This window comes from Pogoniulus pusillus, chromosome 14, assembly GCF_015220805.1.
Source record: "Pogoniulus pusillus isolate bPogPus1 chromosome 14, bPogPus1.pri, whole genome shotgun sequence".
Lineage (NCBI taxonomy): Eukaryota > Metazoa > Chordata > Aves > Piciformes > Lybiidae > Pogoniulus > Pogoniulus pusillus.
Genome location: NC_087277.1, coordinates 29,962,117 through 29,978,853, shown reverse-complemented (window position 1 = coordinate 29,978,853; position 16,737 = coordinate 29,962,117). Strand labels below are relative to the sequence as shown.

The 16,737-nt window shown below is 56.3% G+C and overlaps 1 protein-coding gene across 8 annotated transcripts in view; it reads right to left on the bottom strand.

Moving 5' to 3' along the window:
- MATN2 (matrilin 2) overlaps positions 1-16,737 on the bottom strand; it is an 81,544-nt gene that overhangs the window by 14,112 nt on the left and 50,695 nt on the right. For 4 of the 8 annotated variants that reach the window (XM_064154753.1, XM_064154747.1, XM_064154751.1 and 1 more), the window contains exons 10-18: positions 15,723-15,845; positions 14,281-14,403; positions 14,064-14,186; positions 10,002-10,124; positions 8,021-8,143; positions 6,297-6,419; positions 5,577-5,699; positions 4,276-4,398; positions 3,314-3,436 (exon numbers count right to left, since the gene is read on the bottom strand). In XM_064154753.1, coding sequence (XP_064010823.1) covers positions 3,314-3,436; positions 4,276-4,398; positions 5,577-5,699; positions 6,297-6,419; positions 8,021-8,143; positions 10,002-10,124; positions 14,064-14,186; positions 14,281-14,403; positions 15,723-15,845 — 1,107 coding nt within the window. Of the gene's footprint in view, positions 1-3,313; positions 3,437-4,275; positions 4,399-5,576; positions 5,700-6,296; positions 6,420-8,020; positions 8,144-10,001; positions 10,125-14,063; positions 14,187-14,280; positions 14,404-14,933; positions 15,057-15,722; positions 15,846-16,737 lie in introns of all 8 variants that reach the window. The other 4 variants (XM_064154754.1, XM_064154750.1, XM_064154749.1 and 1 more) reach the window with 4 other exon arrangements.

The window sequence follows — 16,737 nt, the reverse complement described above, 5'->3', positions numbered from 1 at the left end:
TCTGCTGCCTGAACAGCGACTCCATCCCCCACAGCCAACACCCTGGGATGGCCCCGGAGCTGCTTTGGGGCTCAATGTGCCTGAACAGCGACTCCATCCCCCACAGCCAACACCCTGGGACAGTCCTGAGCTGTTTTGGGGTTCAATGTGCCTGAACAGTGACTCCATCCCCCACAGCCAACACCCTGAGACAGTCCCGGAGCTGTTTTGGGGTTCAATGTGCCTGAACAGCGACTCCATCCCCCACAGCCAACACCCCGGGATGGCCCCATAGCTGCTTTGGGGCTCAATGTGCCTGAACAGCGACTCCATCCCCCACAGCCAACACCCTGGGACGGTCCCGGAGCTGCTTTGGGGCTCAATGTGCCTGAACAGTGACTCCATCCCCCACAGCCAACACCCTGGGACAGTCCCGGAGCTGCTTTGGGGTTCAATGTGCCTGAACAGCGACTCCATCCCCCACAGCCAACACCCTGGGATGGCCCCGGAGCTGCTTTGGGGCTCAATGTGCCTGAACAGCGACTCCATCCCCCACAGCCAACACCCTGGGATGGCCCCGGAGCTGCTTTGGGGTTCAGTGTGCCTGAACAGCGACTCCATCCCCCACAGCCAACACCCTGGGACAGTCCCAGAGCTGCTTTGGGGCTCAATGTGCCTGAATGGCGACTCCATCCCCCACAACCAACACCCTGGGATGGTCCCGGAGCTGCTTTGGGGTTCAATGTGCCTGAATGGCGACTCCATCCCCCACAGCCAACACCCTGGGATGGTCCCGGAGCTGCTTTGGGGTTCAATGTGCCTGAATGGCGACTCCATCCCCCAGGGCCAACGCTCTGGGATGATCCTGAGCTGTTTTGGGGTTCAATGTGCCTGAACGGCGACTCCATCCCCCACAGCCAACACCCTGGGACAGTCCCGGAGCTGCTTTGGGGTTCAATGTGCCTGAACAGCGACTCCATCCCCCACAGCCAACGCTCTGGGACGGTCCCAGAGCTGCTTTGGGGTTCACTGCTGCCTGAACAGTGACTTCATCCCCCACAGCCAACACTCTGGGACGGCCCCGGAGCTGCTTTGGATTTGGGGTCGGCAGGAAGGAGCTTCACAGAACTGAACAGTTGCAACAGGCAGGGCTTGGAAAACAAGGAAAAAATGAGAATGACACAGCCAGGGCTGGAAGGGAGCACAAGGAGCAGCCAGTCCCAACCCCCCTGCCATGCCCAGGGACACCCTACCCTAGAGCAGGCTGCACACAGCCTCAGCCAGCCTGGCCTCAAACACCTCCAGCCATGGGGCCTCAACCCCCTCCCTGGGCAACCCATTCCAGCCTCTCACCACTCTCCTGCTCAACAACTTCCTCCTCCCCTCCAGCCTCACTCTCCCCACCTCCACCTTTGCTCCATTCCCCCCACTCCTGCCACTCCCTCACAGCCTAAAAACTGCATCCAGTTCTGGAGCCCCCATTACGAGAGGGCTGTGGAGATGCTGGAGAGTGTCCAGAGCAGGGCCAGGAGGATGCTCAGAGGCTGCAGCAGCTCTGCTGTGAGCACAGACTGCAAGAGTTGGGGCTGTGCAGGCTGGAGCAGAGGAGGCTCCCAGGGGACCTTCTTGTGGCCTTCCAGCATCTGAAGGGGGCTACAGAAAAGCTGGGGAGGGACTTTTGAGGCTGTTAGGGAGTGGGCTCCTTTCAAGCCATTGCCCTCATCCTGTCCCTGCAGCCCTTTGAGAACAGTCTCTCTGCAGCCTTCTTGCAGCCCCTTCAGGTACTGGAAATTTGTTATTAGGTCCCCCTGGAGCCTTCTCTTCTCCAGGCTGAACACCCCCAGCTCTCTCAGCCTGTCCTCATAGCAGAGCTGCTCTGATCCCCTGTGACCCCCATCTGTACCCTCTCCATCAGGTCCTTGTCCTTCAGTGTCAGGCTAGGGAAGATGTCCTTAAAAGTAAAGATCCCATCCTAACAAGACAGATGTGCTGTGCTTCATGGCTGGCTCCTGTCTGGGCCAGAGGCAAGCACAAAGAGCTGTCCTGTCTCTGATGGTGCTGAGTTGAACGCACATCCCCCTCAAAGCACGTCAGCTAGGAAGAGAAGGCAATGGAATGTATGGTACTTGATAATGAGGTATATATAGGCTCAGAGCTTCTGCTGCCTCTCTGCTCTGCCCTGCTACAGCCACAGCTGGAAGGCTGTGTCCAGTTCTGAGCCTCTCACTTCAAGAAGAACCTCAGGGAACTGCTTGAAAGAGTCCAGCACAGCCACAAAGGTGCTGAAGGCAGTGGAACACCTCCCTGCTGGGGCTCTTTAGCCTGCTCTCCCCCAGCCTCAAACCATTATCACTAGTGGTGTCCCTCAGGGATCAGTGCTGGGCCCCATCCTCTTTAACATCTTCATAGATGATCTGGATGAGGGCATGGAGTCAGTCATCAGCAAGTGTGCAGGTGACACCAAGCTGGGGGCAGATGTGGCTGGGTTGGAGGGCAGAAGGGCTCTGCAGCAGGACCTTGACCACCTGGACACATGGGCAGAGTCCAAGGGGATGGCTTCAATAGCTCCAAGTGCAGGGTGCTGCACTTTGGCCACAACAACCCCATGCAGAGATACAGGCTGGGGTTGGAGTGGCTGAGAGCAGCCAGACAGAGAGGGATCTGGGGGTGCTGATTGATACCCACCTGAACATGAGCCAGCAGTGTGCCCAGGTGGCCAAGAGAGCCAGTGGCATCCTGGCCTGCATCAGGAATGGTGTGGTCAGCAGGAGCAGGGAGGTCATTCTGCCCCTGTACTCTGCACTGGTTAGACCACACCTTGAGTACTGTGTTCAGTTCTGGGCCCCCCAGTTTAGGAGGGACATTGAGATGCTTGAGCATGTCCAGAGAAGGGCGACGAGGCTGGGGAGAGGCCTTGAGCACAGCCCTACGAGGAGAGGCTGAGGGAGCTGGGATTGGTTAGCCTGGAGAAGAGGAGGCTCAGGGGAGACCTCATTGCTGTCTGCAACTACCTGAGGGGAGGTTGTGGCCAGGAGGAGATTGCTCTCTTCTCTCAGGTGGCCAGCACCAGAACAACAGGACACAGCCTCAAGCTGTGCCAGGGGAGATTTAGGCTGGAGGTGAGGAGAAAGTTCTTCCCTGAGAGAGTCATTGGACACTGGAATGGGCTGCCCGGGGAGGTGGTGGAGTCGCCGTCCCTGGAGCTGTTCAAGGCAGGACTGGACGTGGCACTTGGTGCCATGGTCTGGCCTTGAGCTCTGTGCTAAAGGGTTGGACTTGATGATCTGTGAGGTCTCTTCCAACCCTGATGATACTGGGATACTGTGATACTCACTTGTGCATGTTTTCTGGTCCTCTCTGAGCACATATCCCTCCTGGCACTTGCAGATGTAGGAATCATCACTGTTAACACAGGTGTGCTCGCAGCCATGGGCCACTGCTCTGCAGACATCCTTATCTAGGAACACAAGGGCAGGCTGCTGTGTGCTGGCTGTCTTACTGACACAGCAGGGAGGGGAGCTGTGGCAAGGGCTTGGAGTGACAGGGCCAGGGGGAATGGGTTGAAGCCTGAGGAGGGCAGAGTGAGACTGGAGATGAGGGAGAAATCCTTTCTGGTGAGCGTGGTAAGCCACTGGCACAGCTGGCTCAGGGAGCTCATGGATGCCCCCTCCCTGGAGATGTTCAAAGCCAGGCCAGATGAGGTCTCGGGCAATCAAATCGAGTGGAGAGGTGTCCCTGTCCAAGGCAGGGGTGTTGGAGTAGATGATGCCTGAGGTTCCTTCCAACCAGAGCCATTCTGGGAGTGTGACAATTCAGACTCCAAAGATGACACTTGAGGAGTGCACGGTAAAGGAGTGTAACTTCTTAGTCTGGAGAAGAGAAGACTGAGAGGGGATCTAACAAATGGTTATAGTTCTCTGAGGGCTGGGGGTCAGGAGGGGGGGACAGGCTCTGCTCACTGCTCCCTGGGATAGGACAAGGAGCAAAGGATGGAAGCTGCAGCACAGGAGGTTCCAGCTCAACACAAAGGGGGAATTTCTTGCCTGGAAGGGTCCCAGAGCCCTGGCACAGGCTGCCCAGAGAGGCTGTGGAGTCTCCTTCCCTGGAGTCTTTCCAGCCCTGTCTGGTTGTGTTCCTGTGTGCCCTGAGCTAGGTTGTGTGGTCCTGCTCTGGCAGGGTGATTTGGACTGAATGAGGTCTGTCCTTCCAGCCCCTGACATCCTGTGATCATTGCTCACTTCTGCAGCAGCAACAGCAGCAGAGTGTGGCTGACACACACGCACCGCAGCGACTCACCTCGGCAGGTCTTGCCATCCTGCCTCAGGACAAAGCCCTCACGGCACTGGCAGCTGTACCAGTCGTCCTCATTGATGCACAGATGCTCACAGCCATGGGCAATGGATTTACACAGGTCCTTGCCTGGGAATTGTGAAAAGAATTTCTTTGTGAGACCATTTCTGACACGAAAAAGATCTGGAGTGAAGTCTGTTCCTTCTTCCATGTCTCACAAACCACACTCCCCATGGAAGTTTCTCCTATTTGCTCCTGCACCTTGTCCTGTCTCCCCTCAGCACAGGTCCCCTGTGACACTGGCAGGTGTGGGAATCACCAGTGGGAACACAGACACATTCCTGGCTGGGTGTTTTGCAGGTGGAGTACTCAGAATTGCATCTGGCCTGGTTAGCTGGGGAAATCAGCTCCACAAAAGGTCAGAGTGATGGCAATAGGAAGCCCCGAAGGAGCTCACTCTCAGGAGCTTGGTTTTATAGTGAAGTCACAACCATTGGAGAGCAGTGCAGAGGAGAAGGGCCTGGGGTTGCTGGTGGGCAGAAGGGTGCCCATGAGCCAGCAATGTGCCCTGGTGGCCAAGAAGACCAAGGGAACCCTGGGGTGGATGAGAAGGGCTGTGGTGAGTAGGTCCAGGGAGGTTCTCCTGCCCCTCTGCTCAAGAAGGACAGAGGGGGAGAAAGTATAGAAAGAAGTGGATTCATCCAGCAGCATTCTCCCTGCCTTACCTTGAGAGGTGCTCCTGCCCCTCTGCTCTCCTGTGCTGAGGCTGGGTCTGCAATGATCTGCCCAGTTCTGGGCCCCTCACTTCGAGAGAGAGCTCAGGAAAACACTTGAGAGAGTCCAGCAGAGCCACAGAGCTGCTGCAGGCAGTGGAACATCTCCTGTGAGGCCAGGCTGAGGGACGTGCAGCTGGCAGCAGAGGAGCCTGAGGGCTGCCCTCGCTGCTACTGCTACAGAAGTGCAGGGCAGTGTCAGGAGCACAGAGCCAGGCTCTGCTCAGGGCTGGCCAAGGGCAGCACAAGGGGCACTGGGTGCCAGCTGCAGCAGAGGAGCTGCCCTGGGAACAGGAGGGAAACTTTGTCCCCGTGAGGGTGGCAGAGCCCTGGAGCAGGCTGCCCAGAGAGGCTGTGGAGTCTCCTCTGGAGCCTTTCCAGCCCCACCTGGATGTGCTCCTGAGTGATGCTGCTCTGGCAGGGGGTTGGGCTGGATGAGCTTTCGAGGCCCCTTCCAACCCCCACTGCCCTGTGACTGCACAGTGCCTTTCACTGCCAGCTCAGCAAGCACAAAACAAAGCTTCAGCAACTTACTCCTGCAGGATTTTCCATCCTCCCTCAAGATGAAGTCCTCGTGGCACTTGCAGACATAGGAACCCTCCGTGTTAACACAAACTTGCTCACAGCCATGGTCAGCTGAGCTGCAGACATCCTTAGCTGAGGAGAGTGGAGGCAGCTGGTGAGGTGCTAAGGCAGAGACTGCTTTTTATCCACCAGTTCAGTCCAAAAGGCCACAAGTGTGATCCAAGGGCTGGAGCAGCTCTGCTGTGAGGATAGGCTGAGGGAGCTGGGGCTGTTCAGCCTGGAAAAGAGAAGACTCTTGCGGGGGGGCTTAGAGCTGCTTTCCAATGTCTGAAGGGATCCTACAGGCAGGCTGCAGAGGAACTGTCTAGAGCCAGGCCAAGGAGAATGGTTTGGAGCTGAGGGAGAGCAGGGTTAGAGTGGAGCTGAGGAGAACTTTCTTCAGCGTGAGGGTGGTGAGATTGGAATAGGCTGCTCAAGGAGGCTGTGGCTGCCTCTTGTTTGGGGGTGTTCAAGGCCAGGTAGGATGAGGCCTTCAGCAGCTGAATCTAGTTGAGAGGTGTCCCTGCCCATGGCAGGGAGGTTGGAGGAGATGATCTCTGAGGTCCCTCCCAACCTGAGCCCTTCTGTGACTCAGGTAATTGAACCCCACAAACATACACATGTGCAAACACAGCCACAGCACTTAAAAGCCTCCCTTAAACCCATCCCTCTGTGGCTCAGGCTACTCACATCTGCAGGTCTTTCCATCCTCATTCAGTGTGAAGTTCTCATGGCACTGGCAGACATAGGAACCTTCAGTGTTCACACAAACCTGTTCACAGCCGTGCTGCACCCAGCTGCAGACATCCTTGCCTGCAAACAGCAGAGCTGGCAGTCAGGATACATCAGCAGAATCACAGAGTGGCAGGGGCAGGAAGGGACCTCCAAAGCTCAGCCAGTGCAACCCCCCTGCCAGAGCAGGAGCACCCAGAGCAGATCACACAGGAACACAGCCAGGCAGCTCTTGAATATCTCCAGGGAGGGAGACTCCACAGCCCCCCTGGGAAGCCTGTGCCAGGCTCTGGCACCCTTACAGGGAAAAAACCTCCTCATGTTTGCATGGAGCTTCCTCTGCCTCAGCTGCCACCACTGCCCCTTGTGCTGGCACTGGCATCACCCAGCAGAGCCTGGCTTCAGCTCCTGCCACTCACCTGCACATCTTTATACCCATTGCTGAGGTCACCTCTCAGCCTCCTCCTCTCCCAGCACACAGCCCCAGCTCCCTCAGGCTCTGCTCCTAACAGAGCTGTTCCATTCCCTTCAGCAGCTTTGTGGCTCTGCACTGGACTCTCTTCAGCAGTTCTGTGTCCCTCTTGAACTGGGGGGCCCAGAGCAGGACACAGTACTCCAGATGTGGCCTCATCAGGGCAGAGCAGAGGGGCAGGAGAGCCTCTCTTCACCTGCTCACCACAGCCCTTCTAATCCCAGCATGGCATTGCCCCTCCCAGCTAGAAGAGCACATTGCTGCCTCATGGTCAATCTTCAGACCACCAGCACCCCCAGATCCTTTTCCCCTTCACTCCCTTCCAGCAGCTCAGTCCCCAATCCATACTGCTCCCTGGGGTTGTTCTTTCCCAGATGCCAGACTCTACTCCTGCCCTTGTTAGATTCAATTTCTCCCTGCCCAACCCTCAGCCTGTCCCTGTCTGGCTGAATGGCAGCACAGCTCTGCTGTGGCAGCCACTGCTCCCTGCTGGTGCCATCAGCAAACCTGCTGACAGTGCCCTCTGTGCCCTCATCCAGGTCATGGATGAATATATTGAACTAGTCCCAGCACTGAGCCCTGTGGGACCCCACTAGTCACAGGCCTCTCTCTAAGGTCTCTCAGCTGAGACCTCAATTATGTCACTGCTGTCTGCAGCTCCCTGCAGGGAGGCTGTAGCCAGGTGGGGTTGGGCTCTGCTGCCAGGCACCCAGCAACAGAAGAAGGGGACACAGCCTCAAGCTGTGCCAGGGCAGGTCTAGGCTGGATGTTGTTAGGAAGTTGCTGGCAGAGAGAGTGATTGGCACTGGAATGGGCTGCCCAGGGAGGTGGTGGAGTGGCCGTGGCTGGAGGTGTTGAAGCCAAGCCTGGCTGGGGCACTTAGTGCCATGGTCTGGTTGGTTGGGCAGGGCTGGGTGCTAGGTTGGGCTGGCTGAGCTTGGAGCTCTCTTCCAGCCTGCTTGGTTCTATGTCTGGGATTCATCAGCTTGAGTTGTGCTACTCCTGCAGGTTTTCCCATCTGCTGCCAGCCAGAACCCATGGTGGCACTGGCAGCTGCAGGAGCCCTCAGTGCTCACACAAAGGTGCTGGCAGCTGTGCTCCACCGCTCTGCACGGGTCTCTATCTGAAAGCAGATGGCAGCTCCTGCTGCTCAGTGCCCCTCAGGTGAGCTGCAGAGGCAGAGTGTGCTGAACAGCAGCAGCCTACTTACCCCTGCATGTCTTCCCATCTGCTCCTAGCAGGAAGCCCTCCTGGCACGTACAGACATAGGACTCCCCGGCACCGACACAAGCGTGCTGGCAGCCGTGGCTGACTGCTTTGCAGATGTCCTTGCCTGGGAACAGCCAGACAGTAGTTAATGTGCTTCACCAGGGGAACAGCTCTTACACCATGGGGGCAATCCCACAAGCAAAGAAAGAAAGATGGAAGCCTGCAAACTGAAAATCAATCAGCTCATTAAATGTGGCACGGCTTAGCTTGGCACAGAGCAGGAGCTCCTCACCACATCAGCAGGAAGAAGTGCATGGTGTGGGTGGCTTCCTACTGACAAGAGAGCATTTTGGGGTTACTGTGACTAGAGGAAGGAGGAGGACTGGAAATTAAGAGCTGTAAAGGTGAAAGGAGGAAATAACTTAGTAGCCCTTTAGAGCAAATTCTGGCTGCTGAAAAAGAAAATCACACAAAGCACCACAGGATAGAATCATGGAATGGGTTAGGTTGGAAAGGACCTCGAGGACCAGCTAGGTCCCACCTGCTTCCACAGGCAGGGACACCTCCCACTAGAAAAGGTTGCTCAAGGCCTCATGCAACCCAGCCTTGAACACCTCCAGGGAGGTTGTGGAGCACAGAAGCACCCAATGAGATCTTTGATCACATTGGGTGCTTCTGTGCTCCACAACCTCCCTGGGCAACCTGTGCCAGTGTCTCACCACCCTCACTGCAAACAACTTCTTCCTAACATCCAATTTCAGTCTCCCCTCTGACACTTCAAACCCATTCCTCCTCCTCCTGGCATTCCCAGACCTTGTCCATAGTCCCTCCCCAGCCCTCCTGCAGCCCCCTGCAGATCCTGCAAGGCCACTCCAAGGGCTCCTCCAAGCCTTCTCCTCTCCAGCCTGCACAGCCCCAACTCTCTCAGCCTGGCCTCACAGCAGAGCTGCTGCAGCCCTCTCAGCATCTTGGTGGCCTCCTCTGCACTGCCTCCAACACTTCCCTGTGCTGTTTGTGCTGGGGGCTCCAGAACTGCCCCCAGGGCTGCAGGTGGGGTGTGAGGAGAGCAGAGCCAAGGGGCACAATCCCCTCCCTTGCCCTGTGCTCACACTGCTCTTGCTGCAGCCCAGCACAGGCTTGTGTCTGGGCAGCACTCACCCTGCAGGCTCCTGTTGATCAAACCTATGTCCCTACACCAAAGCCAGGAGTCTGCATAAATAAACCTCAGAAGAACAGGAACTGTTGATATGAGGCTGAATAACAACCAACAGATCACTGAGCACTGAAGGGAGTATTTGTATGAGTGCAATGGTTAAACCCAGTTGGGCTGTCAAGAAGGACAGAGGGGGAGAAAGTATAGAAAGAAGTGGATTCATCCAGCAGCATTCTCCCTGCCTTACCTTGAGAGGTGCTCCTGCCCCTCTGCTCTCCTGTGCTGAGGCTGGGTCTGCAATGATCTGCCCAGTTCTGGGCCCCTCACTTCGAGAGAGAGCTCAGGAAAACACTTGAGAGAGTCCAGCAGAGCCACAGAGCTGCTGCAGGCAGTGGAACATCTCCTGTGAGGCCAGGCTGAGGGACGTGCAGCTGGCAGCAGAGGAGCCTGAGGGCTGCCCTCGCTGCTACTGCTACAGAAGTGCAGGGCAGTGTCAGGAGCACAGAGCCAGGCTCTGCTCAGGGCTGGCCAAGGGCAGCACAAGGGGCACTGGGTGCCAGCTGCAGCAGAGGAGCTGCCCTGGGAACAGGAGGGAAACTTTGTCCCCGTGAGGGTGGCAGAGCCCTGGAGCAGGCTGCCCAGAGAGGCTGTGGAGTCTCCTCTGGAGCCTTTCCAGCCCCACCTGGATGTGCTCCTGAGTGATGCTGCTCTGGCAGGGGGTTGGGCTGGATGAGCTTTCGAGGCCCCTTCCAAGCCCCACTGCCCTGTGACTGCACAGTGCCTTTCACTGCCAGCTCAGCAAGCACAAAACAAAGCTTCAGCAACTTACTCCTGCAGGATTTTCCATCCTCCCTCAAGATGAAGTCCTCGTGGCACTTGCAGACATAGGAACCCTCCGTGTTAACACAAACTTGCTCACAGCCATGGTCAGCTGAGCTGCAGACATCCTTAGCTGAGGAGAGTGGAGGCAGCTGGTGAGGTGCTAAGGCAGAGACTGCTTTTTATCCACCAGACTCTTGGAGGGGTCTTAGAGCTGCTGCCTAATGCCTGAAGGGATCCTGCAGGACAGCTGCCAAGGGACTTTCCCTGAGGGTGTCTGGAGCCAGGCCAAGGGGGAATGGTTTGAAGCTGAGGCAGATCAGGGTTAGGCTGGAGCTGAGGAAGAAGTTTCTCAGTGTGAGGGTGGTGAGGCTCTGGCACAGGCTGCCCTCAGATGTGGTGGCTGCCTCCTCTCTTGGGGTGTTCAAGGCCAAGATTTGCAGTCTCCTCTGGAGACATTACAAACCAGCCCAGACCTATTCCTGTGTGCCCTGCCCTGGGTGATGCTTCTCTGCTAGGGGTGTTGGCCTCGGTGAGCTTTTGAGGTCCCTTCTAACCCCTACTCACATTTTGTGACTCTGTGTGATCTAGAGAGAGCAATATTCTGTGGTGAAAGCTATAAATGTGACTGAGTTGGAGGGCAGAAGGGCTCTGTAGCAGGACCTTGACCACCTGGACAGATGGGCAGAGTCCAAGGGGATGGCTTCAATAGCTCCAAGTGCAGGGTGCTGCACTTTGGCCACAGCAACCCCATGCAGAGATACAGGCTGGGGTCAGAGTGGCTGGAGAGCAGCCAGACAGAGAGGGATCTGGGGATGCTGATTGATACCCACCTGAACATGAGCCAGCAGTGTGCCCAGGTGGCCAAGAGAGCCAGTGGCATCCTGGCCTGCATCAGGAATGGTGTGGCCAGCAGGAGCAGGGAGGTCATTCTGCCCCTGGACTCTGCACTGGTTAGACCACACCTTGAGTGCTGTGTTCAGTTCTGGGCCCCCCAGTTTAGGAGGGACATTGAGATGCTTGAGCGTGTCCAGAGAAGGGCAACGAGGCTGGGGAGAGGCCTTGAGCACAGCCCTATGAGGAGAGGCTGAGGGAGCTGGGATTGGTTAGCCTGGAGAAGAGGAGGCTCAGGGGAGACCTTATTGCTGTCTGCAACTACCTGAGGGGTGGTTGTGGCCAGGAGGAGGTTGCTCTCTTCTCTCAGGTGGCCAGCACCAGAACGAGAGGACACAGCCTCAGGCTGTGCCAGGGGAGATTTAGGCTGGAGGTGAGGAGAAAGTTCTTCCCTGAGAGAGTCATTGGACACTGGAATGGGCTGCCCGGGGAGGTGGTGGAGTCGCCGTCCCTGGAGCTGTTCAAGGCAGGACTGGACGTGGCACTTGGTGCCATGGTCTGGCCTTGAGCTCTGTGCTAAAGGGTTGGACTTGATGATCTGTGAGGTCTCTTCCAACCTTGGTGATACTGTGATACTGTGGTACTGTGGTACTGTGAAATCAGTGACTAAGCTCTTCACAGAAAGCCAATGAGATCCACTCTCTTATTGCTGAGGGATTCCTCTGGCATGTTGCCCCATCCTGCCTCAGTACAAAGCCATCCTGGCCCTGGCAAAGGTAGGAGCCATCAGTTCACACAGAGGTGCTCACAGCCATGGCTGACTGAGCTGCAGAGGTCCTTGTCTAGGAAGAGTGTAGGTCTTATTTACTGCAGCTGGATGAATGAGAACATGTGGCTGAGCACTGGCAAGGCCACACCTCGAGTGCTGGGCTCAGTTCTGAGCCACTCTTTACACTGAGGACACTGAGGGACTGGAGCCTGTCCAGAGAAGGGCAATGAGGCTGGAGAAGGGCCTGGAGCAGCTGGGCTGTGAGGAGATGCTGAGAGAGCTGGGGGTGTAGAGGATGGAGAAGAGGAGAGCAGTCCTGTGGAGAGGGCCCTGGGGGTGCTGGTGGCTAACAAGTTGCCCATGGCACAGCAATGTGCCCTGCTGGCCAGGAAGGCCAATGGGGTCCTGGGCTATATTAGCAGGAGTGTGTGCAGCAGATCCAGGGAGGTTCTCCTGCCCCTCTGCTCTGCCCTGCTGAGACCTCATCTTGAGTTTTGCCTTCAGTTTTGGGCTCCCCAGTTGCAGAGGGACAGGGATCTGCTGGAGAGGGTCCAGCAGAGGGCTGTGAGGATGATGAGGGGACTGGAGGGCATGGCTGATGAGGAGAGGCTGAGGGCCCTGGGGCTGCTTAGTCTGGAGAAGAGAAGACTGAGAGGGGATCTGATCAATGTTTATAAGTATCTGAGGGCTGCCAGGAGGGGGGGACAGGCTCTGCTCACTGCTGCCTGGGACAGGACAAGCAGCAATGGATGGAAGCTGCAGCACAGGAGGTTCCAGCTCAGCACAAGGGGGAACTTCTTGCCTGGAAGGGTCTCAGAGCCCTGGCACAGGCTGCCCAGAGAGGCTGTGGAGTCTCCTTCTGTGGAGCCTCTCAGGGCCTGTCTGGATGTGTTCCTGTGTGATGTGTGTCAGAGAGGATTGTTCTGCTCTGGCAGGGGGGTTGGACTGGATGATCTCCTTGGGTCCCTTCCAACCCCTGACATCCTGTGAGCCTGTGACCCTGTGAGGAGGCTGAGGGCAGAGCTCATTGCTCTCTACAGCTCCCTGCAGGGAGGTTGGAGCAAGGAGGGGGCAGCCTCTGCTGCTTGCTGGCAAGGGACAGGAGCAGAGGGAATGGTTCCAAACTGCAGCAGTGGAGGCTCAGGCTGGATGCTAGGAAATATTTCTCCTCTGAAAGCATTCTCAGGCACTGGAATGGTCTGCCCAGGGCAGTGCTGCAGTCACCATCCCTGGAGGTGTTTCAGCAGCCTGTGGAGCTGTGCTTAGGGACATGGTTTAGTGTTGACCCTGCAGTGCTGGGTAGAGGGTTGGACTGGATGAGCTTGAAAGTCTCTTCCAAGATGTTGTGATTCTGTGGTTTCCAAAAAACCTTTAAAGCTTTAAAGCTATAAGTTCCTAATACCTGCAGAATGTACCCCCCTTTGCTCTGCTGAGACTCCCCAGACAAAGACCTGCCTGTAACATAGAATCATAGAATCATAGAATCAGCCAGGTTGGAAGAGACCTCCAAGCTCATCCAGTCCAACCTAGCACCCAGCCCTATCCAGTCAACCAGACCATGGCACTAAGTGCCTCAGCCAGGCTTTGCTTGAAGACCCCCAGGGACGGTGCCTCCACCACCTCCCTGGGCAGCCCATTCCAATGCCAATCACTCTCTCTGTGAAGAACTTCCTCCTAACATCCAGCCCATACCTACCCTGGCACAACTTGAGACTGTGTCCCCTTGTTCTATTGCTGGTTGCCTGGGAGAAGAGGCCACCCCCCACCTGGCTACAATGCCCCTTCAGGTAGTTGTAGACAGTAATCAGATCACCTCTGAGCCTCCTCTTCTCCAGGCTAAACAGGCCCAGCTCCCTCAGCCTCTCCTCATAGGATTTGTGCTCCAGGCCCCTCACCAGCTTTGTTGCCCTTCTCTGGACACCTTCAAGCACCTCAACATTTCTCTTGAATTGAGGGGCCCAGAACTGGACACAGCACTCAAGGTGTGGCCTGAGCAGTGCTGAGTACAGGGGCAGAATAACCTCCCTTGTCCTACTGGCCACACTGCTCCTGATGCAGCCCAGGATGCCATTGGCTCTCTTGGCCACCTGGGCACACTGCTGGCTCATCTTCAGCTACTATCTATCAGTACCCCCAGGTCCCTTTCCTCCTGGCTGCTCTCAGCCACTCAGTCCCCAGCCTGTAGTGCTGCTTGGGGTTGTTGTGGCCAAAGTGCAGAACCCTGCCCTTGGCCTTGTTAAATCTCATCCCCTTGGCCTCTGCCCACCCATCCAGCCTGTCCAGGTCCCTCTGCAGGGCTCTGCTACCTTCCAACAGCTCCACAGCCGCTCCTAGCTTGGTGTCATCTGCAAACTTACTGATGCTGGACTCAATGCCCTCGTCCAGATCATCAATAAAGATATTGAACAGGACATGTTTCTTCAGTAGCCCTGTGAGTGCACACAGCACAGTAACACCAAACCAACTCACTCCTACACGTTCTCTGGTCCTCCCTCAGGACAAAGCCTTCATGGCACTGGCACAGGTAGGAGCTGTCAGTGCTGACACAGAGGTGCTCACAGCCATGGTCGACAGAACTGCAAACATCTTTGTCTGCAAAACAAAAAGCATGAGCTTGCCTGCGTGGCAAGCCTGTCTGTGAACAGGCAGGTGCCAAAGGACATCTGGGGAGGATGAGGAGGCTTACTTCTGCATGTTCTGCCATCTTCCCTTAGTGCAAATCCCTCGGGACACTGGCAGGTGTAGGACTCGTCGGCGCTGACACAGAGATGCTCACAGCCATGGGCAACTGTGCTGCAGATGTCTTGGTCTGAGGAGAGTTGAGGTGTTTGGTTAAAGCAGATCTACAGCCAGGGAGGAGTAGCAGCTGACAGCAAACACTCCAAAGCCTTGGCAGCTGAAAAACTCAAGGCATGGCAGTTTGGCTGTAAAAACACACAGGGTCTCTTAGAAGCCTCTAGCAGGTCTGTGCTGCTCTTAGGACATAACAATAAGCTTCTGTTGTGGGAACTGTTAGAACACTGCCACCAAGTTACATACTGCAGAGGAAAGTCTGAGTAAGTATCACAGTTCAGGGACATCAAAGGACAGGACAAGGGGCACTGGGTGCAGAGGCTCCACGTGGACAGAAGGAAAACCTTTTTCTCTGTGAGGGTGGCAGAGCCCTGGAGCAGGCTGCCCAGAGAGGTTGTGGAGTCTCCTTCTCTGGAGCCTTTCCACACTCACCTGGATGTGTTCTGTGTGAGCTGTCCTGAGTGATGCTGCTGTGGCAGAGGAGTTGAACTGGATGAGCTTTTTAGGACCCTACCAGCCTCTTAATAATGATTTTGTGATACTTACTCCTGCAGGTTTTGCCATCTTCTCTCAGCACAAACCCCTCCTGACACTTGCAAACATAGGAGTCCTCCTCACTGACACAGACATGCTCACAGCCATGGCTGACTGATTGGCAGATGTCCTGTCCTGGGAATGGTTGATACAGAAACTGGTTTCTGAATGAAAATGTGGGGGGAAAAATCCCCTATCTAAAGGTTGGGGAGGGAGCTGTTGGGTTGTGGGTTTGGTGATTTGTTGCTTTGTTTTGGTTGTTGGTGGCTTGTTTCTTTCAGTGAGAAGGGAAGGTACCCAGAGAAGGGCAGCAAGGCTGGGGAGGGGCCTGGAGCAGAGCCCTGTGAGGAGAGGCTGAGGGAGCTGGGGGTGTGCAGCCTGCAGCAGAGGAGGCTCAGGGCAGAGCTCATTGCTGCCTGCAGCTGCCTGCAGGGAGGCTGTAGCCAGGTGGGGTTGGGCTCTGCTGCCAGGCACCCAGCAACAGAAGAAGGGGACACAGCCTGGAGCTGTGCCAGGGCAGGTCTAGGCTGGATGTTGTTAGGAAGTTGCTGGCAGAGAGAGTGATTGGCATTGGAATGGGCTGCCCAGGGAGGTGGTGGAGTGGCTGTGGCTGGAGGTGTTGAAGCCAAGCCTGGCTGGGGCACTTAGTGCCATGGTCTGGTTGGTTGGGCAGGGCTGGGTGCTAGGTTGGGCTGGCTGAGCTTGGAGCTCTCTTCCAGCCTGCTTGACTCTATGATTTTGTTCTATGATTCCCCTGCCTGCTCCTCGTGGTGAGATGTTCACTAGGTAGTGGCCACTCACTTCTGCAGGTCTTGCCATCTTCTCTTAAGGTGAATCCCTCATGACACTTGCAGGTGTAGGAGTTGTCAGCACTGACACAAATGTGCTCACAGCCGTGGCTGACTGCTCTGCAGAGGTTTTTACCTGGGAATAGTATGACAGATACAAAAACATCCACTGAGGTCAAGGGGAGATGGTCAAAGTCTTACAGTTCCCAGCTACTGAATGCAGTTCTTGCTAGCAGGCTGCACTCGGTGGTGCAGACCACTTTGATCTGGGCTGCAGCCAGAGCAGGGAGAGCAGCAGCACAGGGAGGGGATTCTGCCCCTCTGCTCCACTGCGACTTCACCTGCAGCACTGCCTCTAGTGCTGGGGTCAGCAGCAGAAGGGGGACATGGAGCTGCTGGAGAGGGTTCAGAGTAGGCCGTGAAGATGATCAGAGGGCTGAAGAACCTCCTCTGTAAGGATAGGCTGAGAGAGTTGGGGTTGTTCAGCCTGGAGAAGAGAAAGCTCCAGGGACACCTCAGAGCAGCCCTCCAGTACCTGAAGTGGGCTACAGGGGAGCTGGAGAGGGACTTTGGGAAGGGCTGGGAATGCCAGGATGAGAGGGAATGCATTGAAGCTTTTGGAGTCCTTGGCAATTTAAAATGCCACTGGGCAGCAATGTTTAGGCAACCAAAGCCCAGCTCACAGAGTTCTGTCACAGGCTCACAGGGTGCTAGGGGTTGGAAGGGACCTCTGGAGAGCTTCCAGTCCAACCCCCCTGCCAGAGCAGGAGCAGAGAATCCAGCTCAGGAACACATCCAGGCAGGGCTGGAAAGGCTGCAGAGAAGGAGACTCCACAGCCTCTCTGGGCAGCCTGTGCCAGTGCTCTGGGACCCTTACAGCAAGGAAGTTCCTCCTTGTGTTCAGTTTCCATCCAGTGCCCTTGCCCTGTGCCAGGGCACAAGTGAGCAGAGGCTGTCCCTGTCCCTTCATTCCTGCCCCCCAGCCCTCATCTATTTGTAGACATTGCCCAGATCCCCTCTCAGCCTTC